Source organism: Lepidochelys kempii, chromosome 7, assembly GCF_965140285.1.
Source record: "Lepidochelys kempii isolate rLepKem1 chromosome 7, rLepKem1.hap1, whole genome shotgun sequence".
Lineage (NCBI taxonomy): Eukaryota > Metazoa > Chordata > Testudines > Cheloniidae > Lepidochelys > Lepidochelys kempii.
The window spans coordinates 109,017,255-109,035,063 of NC_136386.1; the positions used below are offsets into that span (position 1 = coordinate 109,017,255).

At 42.5% G+C, this 17,809-nt stretch overlaps 1 protein-coding gene across 5 annotated transcripts in view; it reads right to left on the minus strand.

Annotated features, from left to right (window-relative positions):
• Positions 1 to 17,809, minus strand: part of GRK5 (G protein-coupled receptor kinase 5) — a 223,558-nt gene that overhangs the window by 129,573 nt on the left and 76,176 nt on the right. For all 5 annotated transcript variants that reach the window (XR_012160063.2, XM_078853867.1, XM_078853871.1 and 2 more), the window contains one exon: positions 6,974 to 7,069. Coding sequence is in view for 2 of the 5 variants with exons in the window: in XM_078853867.1 (XP_078709993.1) it covers positions 6,974 to 7,069 (96 nt within the window). In the remaining 3 variants the exon portion in view is untranslated. The remainder of the gene's footprint in view (positions 1 to 6,973; positions 7,070 to 17,809) is intronic.

Genomic DNA, 17,809 nt, shown 5'->3' on the forward strand with positions numbered 1-17,809 from the left:
AGGTAGGGCAGGATTTCAATTTGAGCAGGAAGTGAACAAGAGTAAGATTCATACCCATGGCACTAGATGCAGTTGCCATGAGAATGATGTCACCAGCTGGGCTAAGAGAAGCAGTAAATCTCCAAGGACACTACCAGCAAATAACCAAGAGTTGTTCTAGGCAAGCCTTCGAAGATGGGGACATAACTGGCTGCCTCACCTTCACCACTATATTATTTGCCATGCAAAATTGCTAGCCCAGATATTCAGCCTTTTGGATGTGGTTCTTCCAGAAAGCACAACTCAACGTGGTAGATCATTGTGTGGGATTCTCAATTACCTATCTTTACAGGCAGGGAGTTCACAGTATGTTAATTGCCAGGGCTGGATTTCCCATTAGGCATAGTAGGCCTAGGGGAGCAAGCATTCTAGGGGTGCCTAAAAATCCAAATTTTGCTGCTCCCAGAAGGGGGGGCCAGCTGAGGAGGAGACGGCCCCATGCAGCCCTGCTGGAGCGCTCCTCGCTCAGCCTGGCGGACAAAGTCATCTCCCCGCGGGGCCAGTGAGTGCGACGATGGGCAGGGCTTGGGAGAGTGGGTCTCTGATGGGGGGCTCTGGGCAGTGAGGGTGGGGAGTGGTGAGCAGTGCAGTGTTTTGTGGGGGTGGTCTGTGCATGTTGGGGCGCTGGGAAGTTGTAGTGGGGTTGTGTGGGGCAGCACTGGGAGGTCTGTGGGGGTGCCTAAAAGTTAAAAGTGGTTGGGTACCATTGCAACCTGCTGCAGTTAGGCGCTCCGAGCCACCGCGGGTGGCAGGAGGACCCTGGAGCTCTGTGCCTAGGGCTCCTCAAGGTGTAAGTCCAGCCCTGTTCATTGATTATACCACGGCTGAGTAAAACATATCCTACAGCCACCTCAGGTCCTGAATCTACACATACTTCCACATGGGGCATAGTGCTACTAACATGAAGTCCCAGTTGATGTCAACTGTATACAGTGGGACTGCTCATGTGAGTAAAATTACACGTTTATAAGTGTTTCCAACTTAGGCCTGAAGTGATGTGGAGGAAAGTCATTGTTTTCTTGAAACTCTTTGGGTATAGATATTTCAGTGAATTCAATAATTGTCTGATTATCCTGTAGTATTTATTACCGACATAGCGCCTTCTATCCAAAGAGCTTAACCAACTCCAGTGGAAACCAAATCACTCATAGAAGTATCTGAGGCCTCAATCCTGCAAGCGCTTACAATCATGCTCAAATATAATCACATGAGGAAACTACTGGCATCAGTGGGACTGTTCACTTGTGAAGTAAAGTGCATGCCTACATCTTTCCAAGCCTGGGGCAGAAGTAGTGTAAATGTTGCCATATTTTCTGTGTGTCTTGTTTATCACAAAACTTCAATCTTATAATTAGAGCTGGTCAGAAAATATTCCTCCCCATTCCGCAGCCCCTATGGAACGTTTTGATGACAATAAAACAAATCATAGACATTTTCAATGGAAAATTTTGATTTGCTGAAAAAAACCCAAAAAGTTTTCCAACACAAAACTGAAAATTTTCAAGTGAAGCAGAACCTTACTCGGAAAATATTTGTTTAGTCCAGAACTCAATTTTCCATCAAAATTATATTGTTAGACTAGCCCTACTTATAATATTTGATCACTAATTGTATAAAATGATCATAAAAATCATGCATTCCCTAAGCATTCAAAATGGAAAGACAGTTGCAACTCTTTACCTTTGTCTTCAGTCATTATGAACATTTGAATTGAAGAAATAGTTGAGAGGGAAAAAATGGACATGACTATGATTAGATTTGAAAGTGAAGTTTGATTATTTTTATTACCATAGTGCCTAGGAGCCCATGTTATGGACCAGGACCTCTGTACAACCACCGAACAAAAAGCCAGTCCCAGATTGCAACCTTCTTGTACACTATTTCTGTGACTATTTCAGTATTTGAGCTCTGTGAACACCAATGCTCACAAAGAGTTAATTTTACACTCAAATGCTCAGTTTCTGAATTGTGTGTTTGACTGTATAATGTGCAGGTTTCACTATGTTGGTTGTTTGTTTAAGTCATTCAATCTGGGAACAGAAAGCGTCTGAGGTAACTAAGGCTGTGATCCTGCAATCTGATCTGCATGGAACTTTACACCCAAGCCAGAACAGGGGCATAGGGTTTCCCCATGTGAATCGGATCGCGTGGATCGGATTGCAGGATCCGGGCCATGAACTGTAGTGACTGAAAGCGGGTACTATCTTGTAGCTGGTTAGTAGCTTATACAAAATGAGTTGCTGGGCTCAGTGTAGTTCCCAGAGAAGAGTTGTCCACATTGCTAAATATCTACACAATTGCTATTAACTGGCAGAGTTGGCCAATGGTAAATTTGACCATGCAGACTAAATTGCCCTTTCATCCTTAAAGACCCACAAAACCAGGTTGAAGGTGCACGGTGGGCAGGAGCGTGGGGGTAGGAAGTGCTGTAGGGATTGTCTTTCATTTCTTTTGCCTGTGCAATACCTGGTCTGTGGATTATCAGAGAACTTCAGTCTGTGAGCCAGATACCTTAAACAATTCCATTTAAAAAGGTAAGAAAATAATGCAGATTTTCTGCAGGCTTGGAAGCCGCTGTACAGAGACCAGTTCTTTGGAGGGAACTCTCTGCACCAAGGCATGATTTTTATGACGGCAAAAAACAGAAGGATGGTGTGGTAGTTGAAGCATATGTGATGTGGATTCTATTCCTGCCTCTGCACTGATTTATTGCTCAGCAACCTTGGGCAAGCCTCTCTACCACAGGTTCCTCATCTGTAAAGAGGGTGTAATAATACTTCTCTTCCTCAGAGTTTAACGAGGTTTCATTCATGAATATATTTCTAAAGTGCTTTGAGATCTTTGGAGTGAAGAAATCACAGAATTATTAATGGGACTTCATTAGGACTCAAAAGCCAAAATATCAGAAAAGGTCACTCATCTGAAGGTCTTGATCACGTTTTAATAAAAAGCATGGACTTTTTTTTTTTAAACTAACTTTCACAAAAAAGCCAGCCTGTGAATAATATGGTTTGAATTTGGACCAACTTACTCTAGTCATCCTGCCGACAAAATCTCTTACACAGAGAAGAATATTTTTAACAACACTGAACTCATCCCTGCCAAAAAAAGGAGTTCAAAGTTTGTTACCCTGACCAAGATGGACACGTATGACTTGCAACAGGTTAACTGCAAGGTGAAGAATTATAATTATTGTTTTAAACCAAGCATTACAAGTGGTAAAGCAAAGTTAGTGTTGATCCTTTTGATTATAAACCTCTCTAAGTCTAAAGCCGTAACAAGATAAAAACACCAGAGTTATCCTTCTTATTTGCCTATAATCCATGGCAAGAATCCTCTTTACTGAAGGAGTTAAAGTTTTTGCAATAAATCTAGTATGCCACAAGCTAAAATTTCTGACAGCCAATCTGGTGTAATGCAACAAATCAGTGTGACATAACAAACAGCAGCCCCATTCTGTGGCACAGCGTCCCCATAAACTTCAATCTCTGGGTAAAAATCTTGATTTATTATATAGCTTTTGGACAGTTACGAAAGAAAATTTGCCAAAGATCAGAATAATCAACTCTTTCACCCAAGCAGTTTTTTATGAAAGAATAAAGCACAGAATGGGTCTGAGCAAAATAAATAAAAATTCCACACATTTAACCCACAGAACCTTTTGCGTCATTCAGAAATATTTGCAGACGTTAACAATCTTTTATCATCAACAAGGCACTCCAGCCTTCAAAATTAGGGATTTTTCTTAAATTTTCTTTTATTTGTGGCCTTCTAACTATCCTGTTAGTGCCATTACTAACACTTACTGATGTTACATTTGTCAAAGCAGGGTTTTTTAAAGATGCATGTAGCTAATTTCCCCTAAAAAACTCCTCTGTTTTGCTAAGCTATTCTCTTCAGGTTATAAAAATAGTAGTATATAATTTACAAATAGTATCTGTAATAGGATTCATTGTTGTGAATGTCTGAACTATATGTTTTCATCCACTGAAAGGGAAAGTAATACTTCAGACTCCTCTTGGAAATGCTGGTTGTTTTAATGCAATTTGCTTCTCCTTATTTTGGACTCATGAAGAGGGTTGCAAACAGAAACATACATTAGCCATTCATAATAAATATACTAGCCCCATTCAGAGCATGTAAAAGCATTACTGTTGCATCATTCTGAACAGCCCTACTGTTCCACTTGCCCATGGAATTAGCACACAATGCAGGCCAGACCGTTTCCTGGCGAGAGGCTCTGCGGACTTAGGACGAAATAAAATAGTAACGGTAAATAATAAATAAATAAAGGCTGTTTTGACATCTGACTCAAGAAATGGCTTCTTGGCTAAATGGTGCTTTCGTAAAGATGTTCCCATTGTTTGTTGATTTATCAAAAAAACATTGCTACTCACTGATGTTTAGATATTTGTATCTGAGGGGGGGGGATTATTAAGCAAGTCTTTGACTGTCCATCATCTGGTGTCCTACTGAAACACAGAGTCTCCTGTAAACACAGAGAGAACCAAAAGGTATGAACTGACTCATAATTGTGTCAACACAGGTAGCAGACCCTTGGTTTATTTCAGCCTTCCTGTTTTTCACACTGCACTTTTTAGACACAGTCTCTTTTCAATACACCTTAGTGGGGTGCAGAAGAATAAAAGTTTTTAAACTGAAAGGTAGACATTTTTACACACACACACACGTACATAGTGTGATGGGTTTGGTCACAGAGACCCCCTTGGGACCGTCATCTGACGTGCTGGAATTACCTCTGAGCCAGTTTTCCCTGCCAGCTTGGGACTCCAGAACCCTGCCTTGGTGGCCAGACACGCTTAAAACTCACTTAAAATCACTACCAGTATCTCAAAGCAATCAGCTGTGCACAGATCCTGTTTGACTACACCACTGTGACAGGACCCGTCACAGTGGCCCATCACACGTAGGGTTGGGTTTTTTTCCATCTCAAGAGCCTGACCCTGCAACTGATCCTCATGCAACTAGACCCATTAAAGTCAATGACGTTTTCCACCTGTGGAAAGGCTGCAGAATTAGACCTGTGATTTGGAAATAGGTTGTCATGTGGAATGCTAGATCTTTTCCAAAAATCCATTTTAAAGATCTCACAAAATTGTATAAAACTAAACAGTACAGAGCCAAAAGAACTGCTCCATCCAATCTTCATCCTCAGTAATTTAAACAGTCAGATATTAGGCTTAGGGCCAGACTGTGACGTACTCATGTTGAGTAGTGCCTAAATCCTTCTGTAGTCTTATTAAAGTCAATGAGTAAAGTGCTATTCAACAGGAATAAGGGTGGTAGGATCTGGACTTCTTTTTATTTCCATCTGTACCAAAAATGCATCAATCACTATAATTTTTAATCAACAAATAATCTTTGCAGAAAAGCTACATCTGACCACTTTGCCCTAAGGGAAACTTTCTGCCTGCATTTTTTTTTCTGGTCCATTAATAAAAATATACGAAGAAAACAAATTTTAGGAGGGAACTGCCACAAATAAATGTCAGAAGTGACACCCATATAAAATTTCAGAAACAATAAAAGTTGAGACAGATTGAATTTTTAACGATCTTCGTTGAAGGTTATTGTGTGTTTCTTTGCAGCAGGAAGTGTCATGCAGTACAGTTTTCCCTTTTAGAAGCCAAGGTTAATTTAACAGCAGAGATAATTCCATGTGCAAATGACAATATATTAAATTCCCCTTGCTCCCAGCAGGTTCTGTACCTTCAGAAACTGTTCCAAGGTTTGAGTGACTATAGAGTAGGCAAGTGTCCATGAACTGGAAGAGGTGCTTTTTTTTTTATGTCCATTGCCCTTCTTTAGCTCCCTTCAACCACACAGCAAGGGAAGTGAAATTTGCTGGAGGAGACCATGAAAACAGTTTCATAACTTTCCACATATTTTCCCTGCATAAATACACAGCAAATTTGGAGTGTAAATCATGCTATAGCACATTGGTCAAGTCCCAGGAGTGCCACTGAAGTCAGACAAATTATGGTATTTGCTATCTCAGTTGTTACAATTTCTCGCCTTTCATTTATTCATTGCCAGTGTCTGGATTAACGTCAGAGGGGAAAAATAGGAGTTTTGCTAGCTAAAGTTAACCCCTTATTGCAGGAACAGTAACATCATGTTTTCCGGCAGCAATTTACAAGGATATACCCATTAACATTCTCAGTAATGATGCAGTCAAGAAAATATCCAGATGTGAGCAGGAGAGATTATACTCTGTGGAAACAGCAACTGGAAACTCCAATGCCAAACCTTTGTTTTATTGATGTGAAACAATTATTAAAGTAATTTAAAAAAAAAAGTTTTACAAGGCCTATATAAAAGTGCATAAAGACAGTGCTGTGACATGCATGCTGGATGGCTACTGCTGAGCGAGTCTGCCTGGCTGTACAAAGTATTTACTATTTGCATACTACCTCCAGAATAAACTAAAATTATTAATGTCAAACCGCACTGAAAGGCTCTCTGCTTTTACCAAGTCTCCAACTCCCTGATATAGGGCTACTTCTTTCAAGGCAGTGTGGGGTGATGCAGAAAAGGATCCATTTCCACTCGGTAGAGCCTGTTATGCACAATGTTGGCCCCCGTATGGACCAACCAAAGCATCTGTTACACATACCCTGAATTGTCTAATGGAGATACACCTTTTAAACGCAAGTCCCCTTTGACTGCCAGGGCCTGCACACACAACCAGAGGGGCATTGCCTTTGTCCTCTGCCTTACAAATGTGCACCTGTTGTAATGGTCAGTGCGTCCTATGCCCATAATACCGACGTTAGTTTATAATGCCTCCTTCAGACACAGAAAAACGTGTTGTTTGCACAATGAAGTTACAGGAGCTAAATGGAAGCTGCTCAGGTGTGGAGAATATGTACTTTGTTCCTGCATTGTTTCTAAAAGAGAATAGGCCTCTTACCTATTGTTCTTCGGAGATCTTCACACAGGCTAATGTGAGGGAATTTCAAGATTTCCTTCCACTTTTTGCTTTTGCCTTTGCGCTTTCCTCCACCCCCTGCAGAAGAAGGAGAAGAGATGTCAGGATTATAGTCTTTTTCAATGCCACGCCCAAGCCAGACCTGGGCTGTCCTCTCACTCAGATTTATTAGCACAGTCACAGCCCACATAAACACCTTTTGAGTATCGCAGCTCTGTGAGAGTGGCAGTCAGAGTCAGTGTTGTGTTAGTAAAAAGCCCAGGCTATCCTGAGATTTGAACATTGTATTGGCAGAGATAGGTCAAGGAGGAAAAGTTTGGATCCAGACCTGGATTACTGAAGCCTAGAGTTCAGCCTGAGCCCCAGACCAGACCAACAAGTTTGAGAGTGCTGAACTGAGCTGCTTTCATGGCATTTCAACCCCAAGCGAACACCTCCTGTCCCTACCTCAAATTATTTGTACAGCCATAATCTCAAAGTGGCATTGCCTTTAGGAGTTACACTTATGGATCATTGCTTCCTGAGTAGGGTAGTATTCATTTAAAAGAAGAAGAAAAAAACAAGAAAATTCAGTCAATTCACCCAAGTATACAAAGAAGAGATTCTTTTCTTATCTTTTTTGTCTTTCTTTCCTTTGCTGCTATTCATCCTTCCCTCGCCCCCAATCCTCCCTCACCTTTCCTTTGGGTCCTATTCTTCTCATTGCAAAAAATAAGAGGCAGTTTGGAATTAATCTGAAGCCTGTATTGCTGCTAAATACCATTTTAAAATGTGGATTGCAAGACAATAACAATAAATGCTTCCATCAGAGGGTCTAAAAAGTGAGCGACAACCGTTTATACAGAAAATAATACAATATTTGTTCATACATCACTTCATCACAAAAAATAGTTCTCCACTGAGGATCAGGAGCCAGGACTCTGGGGGCGAGTGTGGGCTGCTTCGCAGCACTCCCCACACAGAGCTGCTTGGAATCTGGGAAGTTCCTAAGGCCCTGAGCCCATGGGGTACAAGTTGCTCAGAATCTGCCTCTGCAACCCCAGCCGGAGTCAAAGTACCATGGGTGTATGCAGGCTGCTGCCTCTGCTCCCACTGAGACCAGTCTTGGGTGGGTTACTAAAGCTTCCCAAGCACGGCTGCTGAAGCTCCAGGTCGAACCAAGTCACCCGGGCTTCTCTACTCCGGGAGGTGAGACAAATTAAGCAAAGCTGTGACATTAATTCCCTCCTGTGTGGATGCTCTCATTCAGAAGTTAAAGCACATAGCACATAACAAAATTTCAGTTTGTTCACTGAAAGGCCACTTTGCTTCTGAATGAGCGCATCCACATGGGGGTTTAATGCTTTATGTGCTTTAACTTCACGGCTTTAATTAATTCGTCTTAACTTGCCTGAATGTCCCTGTGCAGACAAGCCCCCGGGGTGAGCATGGGCCACTCTCTCCCCCATATCCCCACCAGAGACCTGCTCCCCCAAATCACCTTTACGGATTCTACTGCTGGCATCACTGCCTTCTCTGAACAATGCTCTCTCGTGAGCATGTTTAATGATGTCACCTCCCACCTCTCTAGTTTCTGTGCTCCCCTCCCCCTTTCCTCACAACTCCACATAATTACGTCCTCCTCCACACTCCTCCCGCTCTCCTGCCTTCCCTCCACCTCTTGCCTTCCTACATTCCCCGCTCACCTTGCTTTTCAGTTTTGACGCAGTAGTAACAATACCTGATTCTCTACTCTCACAGATTCCACCAACGGAACTGCACTGGAATGATGTCTACAATCAGATTTTTTTGAACCCAAGATCTGGGGACAAAGAATGCATGGGCTGGGGAAACAGAGTCCTACCAGGATTTAGGGCAAGACAGAATGATTCCTGGACAGATGGCACAATTGCCAATCAGATGAGGATTTTGGACAATCAGTACCCAAATAATTTTAGGTCACATTTTCTCTTAGGCTCTAGAGTCTTCTGGAGCATCTTTAGCAGAGCTCTGTTTCTTACTGGGATCTCCAGAGGTTGTAGTACCTATGGGCTCACTCATTTCAGCACAGGGAAACATAATGAAGCCAAATACGCTGTAATTATTGTCTCGCAGTGTAATGTTAAACGATTTCTCACATGTAGACTAGCTTAGCCTACTGAGGGTATTTTAATACTGATTCTCTGTTTCTTTCTCTGTCCTGACATTTTAAATTCTAACTTTTCTTTCTCTCTCTCTTTTTCACCTTCTTTTCCCCCCATGATTACACCCCACCACAGGAAACAACGGGTGTCAATAAAAGTTTCCACATCAGCAATAATAAAGGGTATAGGAATGTGATGAGGAGAGTTTCACTCTCATAACAGAACCTGCCATGCGTCTATTTCAATTAGACAGGCTATGCCATCACGGAGAATGAATATTCTTCTAAATCTGAAACCCCAGCTGTTTCTTCTGAGATTTCCCTCAGTGCTGCATTTATTGTGATTCAGTCTCTGCACACAAAATCCGATTCACATTATTCTACTTTAGATGCCATGACACGTCAAGTGACTAATTCAGAGCCAAGTTCATTGTTAGTGAGCTGGGAGAGATGTAATCGTAGATTGAGAGTATGGTGGATACTACATGATTTTGCAGACTAAATAAGGGGTGTTGATTCAACAGATAACAGAACATTACATGGGAAGCTTGAAAGCTCTGGAAGTTTTGCAAAAATCATGCAGTATTTGGGGTACTTCTGATCTTGTAAATACAGCCTTTCCACAATATGGGAAAAAGGGGAGTTCTTTCTGAATCATGACGAACTCACTTCTCTATTCTCTTGCCTCTGTGACTAATGGCTTTGTCGTTTAAGGGCTTGGTACGCCCCCATCTTGAATATCGTGTGTAGATCTGGTCGCCCCATCTCAAAAAAGATATATTGGAATTGGAAAAGGCACAGAAAAGGGCAACAAAAATTATTAGGGTATGGAATAGCTTCCATATGAGGAGAGTTTAAGAAGACTGGGACTTTTCAGCTTGGAAAAGAGACGACTAAGGGGGAATATGATAGAGGTCTATAAAATCATGACTGGTGTGGAGAAAGTATCTAAGGAAGTGTTATTTACTCCTTCTCATAACACAAGAACTAGGGGTCACCAAATGAAATTAAAAGGCAGCAGGTTTAAAACAAACAAAAGGAAGTATTTCTTCACACGATGCACAGTCAACCTGTGGAACTCTTTGCCAGAGGACGCTGTGAAGGCCAAGTCTATAACAGGGTTCTAAAAAGAAAAAAGAAAAAGAAAAAACACCTTGATAAGTTCACAGAGGATACATCCACCAATGGCTATTAGCCAGGATGGGCGGGGATGGTGTCCCTAGCCTCTGTTTGCAAGAAGCTGAGAATGGGCGACAGGGGATGGATCACTTGATGATTACCTGTTCTGTTCATTCCCTCTGATGCACCTGGCATCTGTTGGAAGACAGGATATGGGGCTAGGTGGACCTTGGGTCTGACCCAGTGTGGCTGTTCTTATGTTCTTGCCTTAAATTACACTTTAAACTCTTTATTGACAGGAACTTAGTTATTGTAATACTCTCCTTTCTATCCTTGCCTTTTCTCCTCTCTTCCCTCTCCAGTCCATCCAAAAGGCTGTTGCTAAAGACATTTTCATTTTCTATCCCTCTAACTATGTCTTTCTAGAATCACTTCATTTGGTGTCCTTGTTACTTGCATATCTCCCACTTCCTGCCTCCTAAACGTCTACTCTCTCTTCTTCTTCAGACCCCATTGTAAAAATCACTTATTCCAGGAAAGTTTTCCTCCTTCTAACCACTGATAATTTTGATTGCACTCTCTTCCAAGAACTACTGTCTCATGCCTTGTCTTGTGTGTGTTTGCCTTGTTTACTGTAGATTGTAAACTTTTGAGTGTTCAGCTCTATGGTGGTATATTTCCATGGGAATTTGCTGCATGATATAAATATTTATTAACTAGTTGTGGGGACAGATCCTCAGGTGGTGTAAACAATGGAGCTATGATAATATACACCAGATGAGGAATGGCCCCACTGAGTACAAATGTGCCAAAGATTTTAGGATCAATCATTCTTTTTTTTTTTTAAGCCACCTTCACAGAAATTCTCAAGATGTGTTTCCAACTATAGCAGCACAAGGCAGTGCAGTACATTATAAAGCAACTCTCCACCTGAAATGTCAGTTTCAATATTGTGTTGGGGGGAACCTGAACATGATGGGGCAGAAGGACTTTTAAAATGCATTTGATTTAAAATATATATTGATACAGACAAAATGGAGGATGCATTTTTTACATTAATTTGCATCGCAATCTGGAAAGGGCTCCTACGTCCCTAGTTGCAACTGTGACTGATGCATGGCATAGCCAGTGAGTTCTTTTCTCTTCGGTGCCCATCCTACAAAAAGCAGCAGCCTCCTCGGATGAATGATTTTCTCTAAGCTAAATGCAACGTAGTGTTACTATTTTGCCTGTGACGTCTTTATGTTAAAGATGATGATCAACTGCTTTAATCTACCTGACCTTTCGGCTCTCAGCAGCAGCACTTGCTGGCTCCAAATGTAATTCTAGGGTGTTTGAAGGACATAATGCATTGAGACAGCTGAGACAGGGTAAATTGTCTGGCAGAGTTAAAAGCTAAAAGGGAAGGTTTCTCTGAATAGTTTGGTAATTGTGCAGGTTGCACAAGTAAAGGCTTTTCACTTGCCTTGATTCCTGTCTTTATGCTGTCTACTCAGGCCAGGGTGATCTGCAATCTTAAAGGCAGCTTTCCTTAGCAAAAGCTGGCAAACCTGCTGTGTTTTATAGGTGAGTTTTATCATGAGGGTGTGGGGTGGCTGATTTGAAACCTCAGTTTGATGATGGCAATACAAGGCGAAATGCCAGTAACAGTATGAAATCTCAGTGCTGTGACTGTGCATTCACTTAATGATTGGCATACTGAGGAGTGAAACTAATTTTTCATAATGCCATCCAGTCCTACAGGCAACAAAAATATTTCCTCTCTGCAGAACTTACTGAAAAAATACATGGCCTTTTTAGTGTCAGATATTCAGATCCCTTATGGCAAATCTACCTCTTTTCTCTATATGTATGTTAAATAAAAACATGCATACAAAACATTTAGGACTAGCAACTGCCCTTAATCCAACCTGACTAATTATATGGTCCCCATCACTGTAGTACATGGATGTTTACCATCACAGCCCCCAGAAGATCTATCCATGGCAGCAGAGGCGGTATTGTCTCCATGCCCATTTAATCACTGGCCTTTCTACTACCACTGACAATTGGTGTACTACCAGTCATGTAGACACCTTTCAGCTTGGCAACAGACTGGACTGATGCAACCAACTTGTTTCACATGAGCTGCTGAACATTTACTGCATAGCAACCATTTCTAGTTGTGACTGAGATGGGTTGGCTTGAACTAGCGGCCTAGTAGATTTTATCTATTTTGCAGTCCTGAATAAATAGGACACCCCCAAAAAAAGGACTGAATTTTGGGTGGTATTGTGGTCTGATTTGTTAAGACCTGGTGATTTATTTCATCAGGGTGTAAATATTTACTTAATACACTTAATACATACTCATTTGTATTTCATAGAATCATAGAAGATTAGGGTTGGAAGCAGTGGTGAGCTGGAGCCGGTTCGCACCGGTTCATGTGAACCAATTGTTAAATTTTGAAGCCGGTTTAGAACTAGTTGTTAAACGGGTGGGCAAACTCTGGCTCACGCGCCACATGCGGCCCACTGGACCGTCCTGTCCGTCCCGCCTGAGCTCTCGGCTGGGGAGGCTCCCCTGTGAATTTTTATTCACCCATCGGCACTCCGACCCTTCAGCGGCGGGTCCTTCACTTGCTCCGGGCCTTCAGCGGCGGGTCCTTCAGTGTCGCCGAAGACCCAGAGCAACTGAAGGAACCGGTTCTTCAGCTTCTGGCAGCTCATCACCAAGAGCTGGAAGAGACCTTTGGAGGTCATCTAGTCCAACCGCCTGCTCAAAGCAGGACCAACCCCAACTAAATCATCCCAGCCAAGGCTTTGTCAAACTGAGCCTTAAAAGCCTCTAAGGATGGAGATTCCACCACCTCCCTAGGTAACCCATTCCAGTGCTTCCCCACCCTCCTAGTGAAATAGTGTTTCCTAATATCCAACCTAGACCTTCTCCACTGCAACTTGAGACCATTGTTTCTTGTTCTGTCATCTGCTACCACTGAGAACAGCCAAGCTCCCTCCTCTTTGGAGCCCCCCTTCAGGTAGTTGAAGGCTGCTATCAAATCCCCCCTCACTCTTCTCTTCTGCAGACTAAATAACCCCAGTTCCCTCAGCCTCTCCTCGTAAGTCATGTTCCCCAGCCCCCTAATCAATCTTGTTGTCCTCCACTGGACTCTCTCCAATTTGTCCACATCCCTTTTGTAGTGGGAGGACCAAAACTGGATGCAATACTCCAGATATGGCCTCACCAGTGCTGAATAGAGGGGAATATTCATTTATCTCGATCTGCTGGCAATGCTTCTACTAATACAGCCCAACATGCCGTTGGCCTTCTTGGCAACAAGGGCACACTGCTGACTCTCATCCAGCTTCTCGTCCACTGTAATTCCCAGGTCCTTTTCTGCAGAACTGCTACTTAGCCTGTCGGTCCCCAGCCTGTAACAGTGCATGGGATTCTTCCTTCCTAAGTGCAGGACTCTGCACTTGTCCTTGTTGAACCTCATCAGATTTCTTTTGGCCCAATCCTCCAATTTGTCTAGGTCAGTCTGGACCCTATACCTACCCTCCAGTGTATCTACCTCTCTCTCCATTTTAGTGTCATCTGCAAACTTGCTTAGGGTGTAATTAATCCCATCATCCCAGATCATTGATGTTGACTCAAGTGGGCTTTGGATCAGGTCCTTATTGAGAGACAAGATCTGCCGCAAAACCTCAACAAGTTTTTCTACCCCTACAGGTGGCCTCACCAGATCAGGGGTTGATTAAAGCTGGCTAGAAACCAGAAATTCTATTGCATGGGAAATACTGGCATTTCCAAATTTGTTTCCATTCTAAATCAGAACAAAAAGTTGACATTTCATAAATTTTTGTGGAACAGAAATGTCAGAAAATTTAGCTTTGGGAATAATTAAATATTTTCTTTTGATAATGTCAAATCATTTCATTTCAAGAAGGTGAAATGTCCCATCTCTCTAACCGGTTAAACATATAATATATAATATTAAAATTATTGTAATATAATTGAATAACAAAAACAACATGAGAAAGAATTATTTGTGTTCAGCTGTTTTCCCTCAAAATATCATCAAAATCAACATGTTCCATGATCCTGCAAAATGTTTTGATTTCAATGAAACCATATTTTCTGACAGAAAACTGTTCCGTTTAAAATGTTCTTACTAGATCTAGTTTTGATACTTTTGCCGGGCAGCATGGTAGAAGTCTTACTTGTGCCTGTTTTGAATGTGTGGGGAGGAGAAATTGGTCTCAGTGCTTCAGGGCTGGCAACTTTCTCCAGTATTAGAATCATATGGAAAGTAAAGAACCCAGAGAATGTTCTCCCTGGACCTACACCCAATTTCCTACTTTCACCACCACTTCCTTTTACCTAAATGACTTGCACAACTGGAATATATACTGAACATAAAGGTCCAGCTTCATCTTCCTAACAGTTCTCCAAAGAGTGAGCACAACCTTGGGTTTCATGCAGCCTGCTTGTAAAGGGCTTGATAACATCTCTTCAGGAAGGAAACATTTTTTACAACAGCTTTTTCAACTTACGACCTGCTTTATAAATTTATTACCCTGTTTTAGTAAAGCATCCAGAGCTGCTGGCTACCGTTTAAGAACTTGATCCTGAAAATACTTCAGCAGGTGAGTGACTTCACTCAGGTGTGCACGGAACTCTTGTGACACAACTCACATGAATAAAGACACTCATGTGTTTAAGTGTTTGCAGGGCTAGCCTTGAAATCCAGAATTCCCAGAAGAGCTCTTGTCCCATTTAGATACCAAAAAGAAGTGGATAGATTTTTGAACGCGCTCAGCACACTGGGTGCAAAACTCTCTTGGAAATCTGACTTTTCAGGTCACAATGGGAGCTATAGGGGACATAGTGCTTGTGAAAATCTGGCCCTTGTGTGGATACCCAAAGAGGAGTTGAACTCTCTTGAAAAACTGGGCCCCACTGGGAGGTGCTGAGCACTTGAAAATTTGGCCCTGAACTCCAGAAACTCTGGGCTTCCATGTCCATGTCAGAAAGAGCTGTGTGGGCTTTTTCTCCCACAGAAATCTGTTGTGCATAGTCTCCAAAAAGAACTTAGGTTCCCATTTTGTCCTCATCCATGTGATATTTGTTTTTTTACTGCAGGTATCCCTGAGCCATGGAGATCAGCCCCAAATCCAAAATTTCCCACCGTGTTGGGGACTTTCCATTTAGGAACCATCCTGCCTTTAACCAAACTCTTCAGAATTAATTTCCTATCAACCTGATTACAGAGTGGGGAGGTCTGTGGAGAAAAAATAAGCCCTTCTATGAAATGTGATGAAAGGTTAATGATCTGGGACAGAAAATATCCTGCCTAATTTGATTGATTATTAGTTCCAGCTAATTGCTGGAAGCCAGCAGATGTTCTGATAAGCACCCCAGAAATCCAGCTGTTATTTGTTCATAAACAAAAAACAACATGTGCATTACTTATTTCAGAGTCAGGAAAACAACAACAAGAAAGAACCAGCGTAAAGTCTCCATGAAGGAGGCATCAGAGTGCATCTCTCAAGCGGCAAGATCCTCCATCTTGAATCCCCTCATAGCCCTGCTTCCTAGCACACAGAGAGGCAGACTCTAAACATTTAAAAATGCAGCACATCCAATCCTAACTATACAGAGCCTGATTCCTGGCTATCTTGCAACCCTTTTTTCACTATCTCTGGCAGCACAAAGATGTTGTAAAGCAGCTTCCCAGGGCCTACAGGGAATATCCTTGTCATTGCACCCCCCTATCTCCTGCAACAGACCTCAGTGTATGGGATGCTCCGGCATGGGATAGGCATGTATGAGAAAGTGGGTGTTGTGGGAGTGAGACAGAGTGGCTGGCGCATTCTTATGCTGTGGTGTGTCTGCACCACTGCAGTGGTCATAGGAGCCATTGTATCTGTTGCATAGTGCCCTGCCTAGAATTGTCCTTGCTCTGGTGCTCGGATAAATCCCCTTGATACTCCACAGAAGTCTTATGCAAACTATGCAAGCCTCTCGGGGCTGCAAACTTGGGCTAGGAGTCTTGTGAGAATGAGTTGACTTGCAGAATGTCCAGTACTTCCCGCTCAGAGTAGCTTCCAGAACATTCTTTTTTCAGGCCGTTCAGCACTTCCAGAGCCAACCAGAAATACAAATCACCCATCATTCTAGTATCAGTAGTTTCTATTTGAGTTCAGGGCCTACCAAGCTTAGGGGGTGGGGGTAGCGTCTTATTGTTCAAAATCTCCTGCCCATAGCTAATCACTGATCTTTGATACATATTTGTGTTACCTGGGGAGCAGGCTAAGTGTGGGAGAAAAGGTGTCAAGCTGCTTTACAATCAGAAGAGGTGGCCAGTAGAGAACAACACAACACAAAAGCTGTGGATCCCAGCTTGTTAGCCCTGTGATGACTGAAGGGCTACTGATGCCTGAACTTAAAGGAGCCTTGTCAGGACACAGAAGCAGAGTGAATTGAAGAACTGGCTTCCCCTTTCTTCACATCAAAAATAGATCATTTCATTGTACATGTACTCTTCAGAACTCTCCTGCAGAACTCCGCGTCCTTAGCCAGATTCTCACAGTAAACACTCGACAGCACTGCTGTAGCCACACGGCCACCCTGGTGGGGAACATTTCCACGCACAGGTCCATTTTTTCAAAGTAGGTTCCCCCCCGCACACACATATATGTAACTTAATTCCACAGACAGCAAGAATTCACATGCAATATGCAAAGATATGAAGGGGGGTGTCTCCATGAAAATCAGTTTGAAATGCCAGTTTAGATCAAACATAGAGAGGCTGCAGTTAATTGGCTTGCACAGACACACCACATGCCATGCACAGTGGATTAAAGATGGGCTGGCTGGCTAGCTAGCTGGGCAAGCACGGAGTAGCTGCTGATCCAGATGGGGAGAGACATCTTTGTAAACAGAAAGGGTTGAAGCATTCTGGGAGCACTGCAACCCTTTGATCTCAAGTGGCACCTTGATACTAAAGGGCTAATAACACATGCAGCAAAAACAATCTGTGGGCACTCACTGGGTTGACTGGGCATTGCCCATGACTGCCTTCTCTTAATTTATTATGCAGCCTGATTTCCTTTACTTCCCTCTTCTGCCTGGCAACAAGGTACCCAATAGCTCCTTTTACTGGATCACTGCAATACACCACGCTAAATCATTCCAGAATACTACAGCATCGGAAACGCTGCCCTTAAGAACAATGAAGAAACTGCCCAAAAGACTACAGTAACAAGATTTTATGCTGCAGAATTTAGGCTCATTATTGTCAAAGGTTGGAGAAAAGATTCTGAGGTAATTTGCAAAAGCTTAGTGATTGTAACAGATTGCACTGCCCCTGGTTCACTTAATTCTGTCACAGCATTCTGCAGCTTGCAATTGCAAATAACGAGCAGAACGTATCTAGTTTTCTCTAGGATCTCAGAATACCCTAGGCTGTATGAAAAGATCAGGCAGAGCTTTAGTAAGCGAAGTTAGTAGTAGCCGTGTACTATTTTCACTCATTCATGAGTGTTTCCATAGTTACCAGTGCAGAAGGGCTCAACAAGAAAGGCTAAAAAGAA